Raw genomic sequence first — 9,715 nt, 5'->3', positions numbered from 1 at the left:
CTAGTAATATATTTACTGAGAAAAATGTTGACATGTTCAATACTTATTTTACCCGCTGTATATCGGCATTGACATTGGTATCGGCCCAATATGTAACACGGGGCCGATATTAATGCCCGATATTGATTTTCCCTTTTTTAAGTTTTTGTTTCTGTATTGGTAGGCGAAATGTTTGGTTGAGTGGTATCTGTTTGATCGTGATAGTGATACTGAGGCTGCACAGCCAGGAATAACTAAAATACTATAGAGAGCCATGTCAGAGGCTGCACCAATGGACATGAAATCTGGCAGGACTGTAGATGAGTCTGACCTACACCGCACCAGCAACAGTTTTACGATAGACCCCATATTTGAGGAGGGGCCTCCTTTCAAAGAGGGRTTGTCTGGACATGCAAAAATGCTTATAACTCAGAAACTGTTAAACATAGAAGCTTCAGATTTCTTTTGTTGTTTAGCTCCAAAGAGGCTGTATCCATCAGGCCCACCAACCAAAATTGGGGGTCGGGGGAGTGCCCCGACTCCCCCGACCCCCAGTTTATCTGAAAAAGGGGTATCTGGACATACATTATACATATATTTCTTTCATTTCTGAATAATGGCACCAACAGTTGTCATCCTGTCACCAAGCCTCCTGTTGGTGGTCTTGTAATCTTTTTCAGCCTTGTGTAAATCTACTATAGGGTCCCAGAAATCCTTTGACATATCTTTGGTCTGTTCATGAAGGTGGGGCTGAATTAGAAGAAACTGATTCTGTGGACAGGTGTGCAGCGATTGATTGGTTGGCTGTAAACTGCTTGTTACATTGGTAATAATCGATTGATTATCAATTTGTGGGAGCTGGAGTTCTGGCTGATTTGAACCATAAAAAAGAGACGTTTACATTTTTTACAAGTGAGAAAACTTGCAGAACAGTGTAAGATAATCCTTTATTAGTCCAACAGTGACTAGGTTGTCATGGCAGGAAGTGGACAGCACAGAAATCAGAGCAGGTACAAAAAAATAAAAGATATAAAAAAAACAGCAGTGTGGTGAAAAGCACCATGTTACATCATATATATGCACGCATACATAAAAATACACAGACATACATGTCTTTACACACATGTACAGTACATGTGATTACAATTGCATTTCACGTCAYGAAAATCTGAATCAACAGGAGATCAAATAAAGATTTCATTCTATGTACTTGTTGTTGATCAAGTTTGCATATGTACACATCAAACTCCACCGTAATTATTACTATAATACACATCTTCAGCMTTACTTTCTTCTAACTGAAAAAGTAAATGAAATGCTCCAATATGTCTGTCATGTTTGTCCTCCAGTGGCCTCTAAGGTCCTGATGATGACCCGCTGCCTCGTGTCGTGTGAGAACACCACTTTGAATGTGAAACCTGAAAAGATTACCATAGAAACTCCTATAAAGTTTCAGGTACAGTCATAAATTATTGACACTTTTCTTTTGTAGATGCAATCAATATTAACTTAACAATTGACTTGATTACAAAAATTAAATAGATCATTTACTGACCTGATTGCTACACTTTTGTTTGTGCTTTTGTTTTGTTACAAACTAAATGATTTATTGAAGTATTTCTTGTTCTGCCTATAAGAAAACCTATTTTTTTAATACTCTAATTTTGTTATCATTGCAGATTCACCTTGATGTCTCCAGAAAGGAGCTGGAAGTATTGGATATTCCTCCCGCCATGCCAGTGGAGAGAATGAAAGACCGATTGGAGATGAGTTTTTCTCGACCCAGCAGGGGAGGAGGAGAGGTGGAGAAGGTGGATTATGATGAGAATACAGGAACAGGACGCATTACATTTCTGCATCCTGAAGGTATATTTAACCAGATCTCTGAGAAATGGATGTGGTGCAACTTTGTCCCAGTCTTTGTGTATTCAGTTCCTGATTTTTTTTATTTTTTTTATTTAGGCAGGTAATCTCATTGAGACATGTAGTCTCATTTACAAGAGAGACTTTAAAGGTGTGTTTAAAATGACCCAGTGGGATCAAACTGGACAGTTTCAGGTCTTGCTGCAGCGAATTCCATGAAGATGGCACAGAATAGGAGAAGGCTATTTTTCCACGTTCTGTGCGAACTGATGGTACACTGAAGGAAATAAAATATTTCCTCGAATTTCCCTGTTAGCCAAACTAAGATTGATCTAGATATGGATTTCTAATTATTTTAATATATATTTATAGGAACAATGGCCCTCATGCAAGAACCATTCATATGAACAGATTTGTTCTTAAGTTGTGTGTACGAGTGATTTAGGAGAATTTGTGGCATTCACCAATTTTCTCGTATTCTAAGATTTTTTTAGACACGAACAAAATTCACGAGTGGTCCAGACCTGTCGTATATTTTACAAGCAGTCAGTCTGCTGTTATCAGACGGATTTTTCTCACTAATAACTTTATATTTCATTAGATTGAAGATATTCTGAGTTGAAAATAAATCACACTCATAATTATGTTGACAATAGGTTATTCTGTTTGAACTGGAATTAGATTTTAAATGTAACTAACGACATAAATTGGTTAAATTAAAGGAGACCAATTATGGGTCCTAGAAATTTTTATGGTATGTCTGTGGGCTATCAGACCGTGTTCATTCAATTTAATGCACATAATTCTCAGAATTATTTAAAATTTCCCATTTTCTAGTTCTGCCTGCTCTGACTTCCGTTCAGAAGAGCTGTTTATGTTAATGAGCTCTGTTGGTAACGCCCTCCAAAAATCTGCTGACATTAACTCCGCCCTCCAAAGCCAGCGTTTACGTTAGCATGGCTAATAATAGCAGAAGCTCCGTTGTTCAACCACATGAGACCCAGAGGCAGAGTCGGTCGCAGCTTCTTTTTTTTTCTCTCCCTCCTCTGCTCTGCGCTCACTCTGCATGCTGTTACCACAGCAGGGAGCAGCAGCAGTCAAAATACCTCAGAAACTCGAACAAATAGGCTTTAACAAGGCTTTAATAAGCTAAACAATAGAGGTACATGAGAAAACGTGTTCATAACAAACGAAAATAAAAATAATTAAAGTGTGTCCRTGCCGGTCTCAAACCCTGGTCTCCTGCTCTCTGGTCCAACACACTACCCATTGCCCTATTGGAGGCTTGTTGTGAAAACAACCATGATGGCGTTTTATACTGAAGAGGAGGAGCTTCACCCAGGGGTTGCTGAACGCAAGTTCCGGTGGGTTTTCGTACGGCTTGTGACTTCACAAAATGACGGATGTATAAAACTTGTCGTTAATATACATTAAAAATACCGGTACTTACAGTAAATATGCCCCTGGGTGCATTTTTTTTGGTCCTATGACTGTTTTTTAAAGATGTACATACCCAAAGTTGAGTAAAAAAAACTTTAAAAAGTGAATTTTGCATAATAGGTCCCCTTTAAATTAAATTGGCTATTAATGTTGTTGTATAACACTACAATATTAATATGAAGATTTCAAACTAAAATCCAACCTACATTATGCATTAATTGAAGTTTGGAGACATTTTAAAATGCTTTTTTTCAGAACCGCATCTGACACTTGCAACGGTTGGGAGGGGGGAGACGGGGTGGCCGTGGTGGTGGGGGTGGGTGGTGCTGGTGGTGGTAACAGTGCGCAACTGCTCTTCATCCAAATAAATGAAAACTATGTAACACAGGTGTTTACACTTAAATAAAAAATATTTGACAAAAGAAAAACCGGAGCAGGACTAGAGAGAGATGAATATGATATAGATTTTTATTTCTGTGACTGTATACGACCCACAGGAGACACGACATTAACAGTCATCATTTTATTCCTTGGTTTTAGCAGGTCTGACGCTGCTAAAAATGACAGAGTTTTTTCTGGAGCAGAACTTCAGTTTCAGAACTCGTAAAGTTCTTCTTTTTTACTTTGCGATGTCATTTATGAATGGACACTTCCTGGTATGTAGGTCAGGAAATGTAGCCTTATATGGTGTTTTTGGGCTGGTAGATTATGCTATCACCTCTCCCCGTGCACGAGCACCTGATACGCATTCATCAGTTTACGCAGCTCATTTACACACTTTTCCTGAAGATAGAAGACTATGTTGAATCTGACATGGCATGTTCATATGAACCCTTCGTATGAACAAAAGTAAGAGAAATTTAGGATATGAATGTTCTTGCATGAGGCCCATTATGAAGGACAATTTCTATTGCATATAAATAAGTAAGCATTAAAACCTGTGGTGGTTCCAATTCACCTTAAGCTCATGTCCTCTTACCAGAGGCCTGGGAGCTTGAGAGTTCTCTTATTATCTTGGCTGTTTCTATGACTGTGCTTTTATGTACAGAGATTTATGAGCTTGTTACTAAAAATTGTTGGAGTCACTCTTCAGTTTGGAGGTCACAGCACCAAGTGATCCAATGGTCACTGGGACTACTGAGGCCTTGACTCCCTACAACGCCTCTATTTCCCCTTTCAGCCCTGGGTATTTCTTGAGATTCTCATGCTTCTTCCTTATGTTACAGTTATTTTGGATTGGTACATCTATCAAAACTGACTTCTTCTGTAAATTTGTCGACCATTACAGTGCCTGGTTAATTAGCCATCACCTGTTGGTCAGTCTGGTTATAGAAGTCTCACAGTATCTTAGCGCTGTAATTCTCCACCACAGGACCTCCGGATGTTACTGTACAATGTTCCGGGCTCTTACAGCAGTGACATATTTGAAGGATTTGTATGAGAAGAAAATTGCCAACAGAAACTGAATTTGAGATGCTCAGATTGAATCTGTATTTGCATACTGTGAAACTACTGTAAATGCATTTGTTTGAAAATGAATTTCATTAAATTGAATCTGAATTTAAAGTTTTAAATCTGAATTAATTTGCTTTGAAACTGTATTTTGATCATTCTATTAAAAATTCAGTTAGAATACTTTCATTTTCAGTTCTACAATTCAGTTTCAAATCCAAAACACTGATTTTTGTGCCACACATGCTTGTTCTTGAGAAAGCCACAGAGTCAAACACAGATTGACTAGGGCTGTGTATTGGCAAGAATTTGGTGATACGATACATATCATAACAGAGGGGTCACGAAACGATATATCCCGATATATTGCGATACTGTAAGCAAGGCAATATATTGTAATATATTGCAATTTTTTTGTCCAAAAATTCTATTAAATAAAAACCTGTTACTGAAAAAAAAGAAAGGCTAATGTTTACTTACAATGCTAATGCTACCCTTACTCTCTGACGCTCAAGAGGTAGAGGAGCCAAATGGCTGGCTCACTGCTGCCAACTAGTGGTCAGAGGCTGAACTACAACATAAAAATGAACGGTTGGCAAGAAAGTTGACATTTTAAACCTTAATTAAAAATTGATACAGGGCTTTAGAATATTGATACAGTATCAGGAAWTGAAATATCGCGATAATTCAGTGTATCGATATTTTCTTACACCCCTAAGATTGACAGATTTATGTTTGACATCAGTCCTTTACAACAGTGTGACAGAGTTCATGCAATCTACCGTAACAGTGGCAAAAAGAGTACAAAGTTATTTTATTGCAGGGATAAATTTTACCCTTTAGAAAGTATTTATTATTTATTATTTCTTTGTCCTTTAATTGTCTGTGGTCTCCGCCATCTTGAGCGTACGTCATTGTCATGATGCTGTGCCACCTCCTGGATCGCACCACCAGACTGTTCTTACTGGTTTACTTGTCTTTTAACCTCCTCCAACTGCCGCACCTCCTGAACAGTCATCTCCAGTGTGAGGTTCGGGATGAGTTGTAGCTTCTGGGAGAGATCTTACCTTTATCCAAAATGCAGACAACGATCCGGTCTCTAATGTGTTCTTCGCGATTTCCGCCGAAGTCACAATGTTCAGACAGTTCATAAAGAGCGCGGATGAACGTTTCCGTCTGTTCTCCAGAGGAAAGGTCCGGCAACCTTCTTGCTGAGAGGCATCAGTTCTACCAACTGAGCCACCCAAAATTCAGTTTCAATTTAGTGAAATTCATTTTCAAACCAATGCATTTAATTTTACAGAATGCAAATGCAGATTCAGTCTAAACAAATCAAACAGTTTCTGTTGACACAGGATTATTCCCATAATTTTGCTCATGCAATAATGCTGTCTCCTTAACCTCCCTTACTCTCTGTAGGTTCCTAGTTATGGCTGATTCCCTTGCAGTCTCATCATGGTTGCCATTTGTCTTTGAGATTCCAAGGCATTTGAACCAGTATTAATATCCATCTTTCCAATGAACTGGCTCAGGGGGTTCAGGCTCACGCAGAACAAGATAGAGTATCACCATGCTGCATTTGATGCTGATTTGTGCAATTTGCTTTGAATTGGCCTCTAGAGTAATTTTCCACATTCCCATTGAGTTTTCAACAAAGGCTACGTTCACACTGCAGGCATATCCGACCCAAATCCGATTTTTTTGACCCATCTGACTCATATCTGATTTTTTTATGACAGTCTGAACGAGACAAATCCGATTTTTTCAAATCCGACCCAGGCCGTTTCAGTATGTGGTTTTAAATCGGATATATATCTGATGTTTTCAAAGTGATTGCAGTGTGAACGCTCATGTCACATTCATCTGACTTTTTCATCAGGAGGAGGGGGTGAAGGATCGATAACACACTAACCTCAAGTCTCGCTGTTTAAATCTGTAGCTCCATGTGTTTACAGCTCCATAACACAAGTTCAGTTGCTTCATCTTTTTACTTTTCATTTTCCACGTAGATAGTATGATAATAACGATGTCCAGCCTGGGTCGCGGAGAGTATCGATCCTAAAGTTCGATACTTGGTCGATACTTTTTTCCAGCTCGTAGTTTCGTTAAAAAAAAAAGCTTCACTGGAGCATCCCGGTCAGAGGCAGGTTCAGATATAAACACTGAACTAAACAAGCAGGTCAGATAATTGTTTAATCGGCTCTGGTTAAACAACAACTTCCGATTCGATGYGCAAAATGTAGCATCCATGCTAGCTCTGTAAACGAACAAGCCAGCTGATGAGACGTCACGTCTTTTACTGCGCATGCGTGTCACATCAGTGCTGTGTAGCGTTCACACAGGGGTCTGATGCAGGTCACATTTAAAATGTAATGTGAACGTTCACACAAAAAGATCCAGTATCCATGCGTGTGGCTTTGAGTCATAGGCTTTCCTGTAGTCAATGTGTTTGTGTTTTCTGTGTGTAGTTACTATGAGCCTGGCTATGAGAGGAGAGTACCATGCACATCTAAAGTCTGATGTAAACCTCAAGGTTGGACCAGTATACAAATATGACCTGCAGAAGTTTCAGGTAAGAAAAAAAACCATGTAATTAAAATAAATTAAATTTGCACATCAATAAGAAAACACCATAAATAGATCATTTAGCATTAAACGTTGAACCCACAGTTAAAAGTGAGCAAATTAAGAATATCACTTTCATATTTCTGTTTATTGTAGGGAGACACAAAAGGCTACATAAAGATTGTGTACTTTTTAACAGGGCACTAGACAGTTCTGTCATGGATAATATTTAAATTTTACATTTTATTTTATTTGACCACATCTCAAATTAATATAAAATACTTTGTTATACCAACAGGGAGCTTATTTTACAGCTGAAAAATCTGGGTTCAGACTATTTTCAAATCATATTTATTTCAGTTAATCAAAATAACATAAACAGGATGGAAAATGAACAGGAAGAAAGCTGTATGACAGGAAAAAGAAAAAACAAATGCAATAAAACAATAAAAATCTTCCGCAATACAGTTGTAAGATTCAAAAGTGTATCATCAGTAGTGCGTAAAACAAATTATATACAATCTTTGTTTCTGTTGAAAGAACTGGACACGTTCCACAATTTTATTATCCTAAAACCCTCTTAATAAAGGATTTTAATATGTCAAAATATGATTTTAATGCAGTAAAACAATTTACAAACACTTAAATATAGATGTTGCTAATTTAAGGTGGATGAAACACAAATACAAACTGTATTACAGTAGTTGTTGAAAGAGCAGTTAGAAAGAAAATAATAAATTTTTTCTTCTTTTAACCCTTGGGTCAAAATGACCAACAAGGCCTCGTTCTTAAAACGTGCAGGTCGAATGAATGCAGCAAGCAATGCAATATCAGAATGATTCTTGTTTTGTTATGACTGTAGAGATAATGCATATGCAGCTACCGGTACCAGTCATCATTGGAAATGTTTTGACCTTGTGAGAACATGTCAGAGAATGTTGTGTTCCAAAACCCAGGCTGCTTTATGAGGCAGAGTGATATTTTCTTGAACCAATGGTAAGAGGGGCAGACCAAGAGGTTAGGGTGTGTGACGAGGAAAAGGGTGATCCTTAAGGATATACTGTAATCCATTTCAGACCTTTTGTGGCACTGCGAAGCGTACCATCCTTCTGGATGGAGTCGAGGATGCAGAGGAGGAAGAGGACCTGCAGGACCACCTTGAAATCCACTTTCAGAAGCCCAGCAATAGTGGTGGTGAGATTGAGAACATCAAGTATATCTCCAAAGGAAAGGCTCTGCAGGCATTTTTCTGTGAGGACCTCATGGACTGAAGTCCACCAACAGCACCTCCTGTAGTTATTGTGAATACAAGCAAGAAGATCTTCACCTATCAGATTATTAAAAAGTTTTATTATTTTCATTTCAAGGTTGATTAACTTACAAAATATGTTTGTATTTCATAAATTAAAGGGTTTTTTCTCATTCTGGCATTCAGGTTTCCTATAGTTCAGAAAAACCTAGAATTATATGCTTGCATTTTACATGTCTGGATAAAAAAGACAAGAAAAAGGTATGGAAAAACATGTTGTCAGACTTTATTGTAGAACACTATTCAGGGCTGTGTTTGCCCACATTTATTCACTTACAGCAGATACAGTTATATACAGTATGTAAAAATCCTAGTAAAGAAATTTTTGGGCAAAATTTCTGACTGGGTTTCTTTTGTATTTGTAATTGTTTTAGTCTTTTTCTCAGGGATTGTTTTACTTAGATGATTTTCTTGCTGAATGAGTCAGTGGAGTTTTTTTTCTTGTTTTGTTTTTAATTGAATATATAATAGTTTCCATGGTTCCTCATTAGATGCATCATTTAGTACTCTGCGTTGTAAAAATTCTCATTCTAAAGACACGTTTTTGTCAGGATGTTTGGTTTTCTTTGTGTTATTTGGTATTTTACTTGTTCCCCAGTGTTTTCATCACTATCTGTACCTTTTCCCAGTTTCTGCTGATCAGTCGTGCCACCCCCACTTACACCTGTTTCCTGTTAACATTAAGCACTTCTGTCTCAAATGTCCTCATCGACCCCAGTCCACATAGTCTCTCAGTTTTCATGTTTCTGTAGTGTAGCGCTGTGCTTCCATTACCCTTCTGATTCTCCTCTGTCACGTGGAATTTTGGTGTTTTGAATCTTGTGCTGATGATATTAAATGACAGTTAAAGTCCACACGAGTGTTTTCAAACAAGGTTTGAATGTAGTGATAATATAAGTCATGCTTGTTATATCTTATTAAATGACAGAACAGCTGAAATACATGGTGATCTCTAGTATTGCTGTGTGAAGACGTGACYGTCTCTGCAGAAATTGTCATGGATTTAAATAATCTTCACACGTCCAATAAAAAATACACAACCTGTACTTTAACAAATATAGTTTAACTATTTTGACAAAATTATTAATTATTTTTAAAAGAAGAATG

The 9,715-nt window shown here is 37.6% G+C and overlaps 1 protein-coding gene across 1 annotated transcript in view; it reads left to right on the top strand.

Annotated features, from left to right (window-relative positions):
• nmi (N-myc (and STAT) interactor) overlaps nucleotides 1-9,462 on the top strand; it is a 20,114-nt gene extending 10,652 nt beyond the window's left edge. The window contains exons 7-10 of the mRNA XM_014026123.1: nucleotides 1,329-1,435; nucleotides 1,659-1,845; nucleotides 7,203-7,306; nucleotides 8,376-9,462. Coding sequence (XP_013881577.1) covers nucleotides 1,329-1,435; nucleotides 1,659-1,845; nucleotides 7,203-7,306; nucleotides 8,376-8,570 — 593 coding nt within the window. The 3' untranslated portion in view covers nucleotides 8,571-9,462. The remainder of the gene's footprint in view (nucleotides 1-1,328; nucleotides 1,436-1,658; nucleotides 1,846-7,202; nucleotides 7,307-8,375) is intronic.
• The last annotated feature ends 253 nt before the right edge of the window (nucleotides 9,463-9,715 follow it).

Source organism: Austrofundulus limnaeus, unplaced genomic scaffold (assembly GCF_001266775.1).
Source record: "Austrofundulus limnaeus strain Quisiro unplaced genomic scaffold, Austrofundulus_limnaeus-1.0 Scaffold526, whole genome shotgun sequence".
NCBI classification, from domain to species: Eukaryota; Metazoa; Chordata; class Actinopteri; order Cyprinodontiformes; family Rivulidae; genus Austrofundulus; species Austrofundulus limnaeus.
Note: the sequence above shows the minus strand (reverse complement) of the source record. Positions and strands in the feature narration are given on the sequence as shown.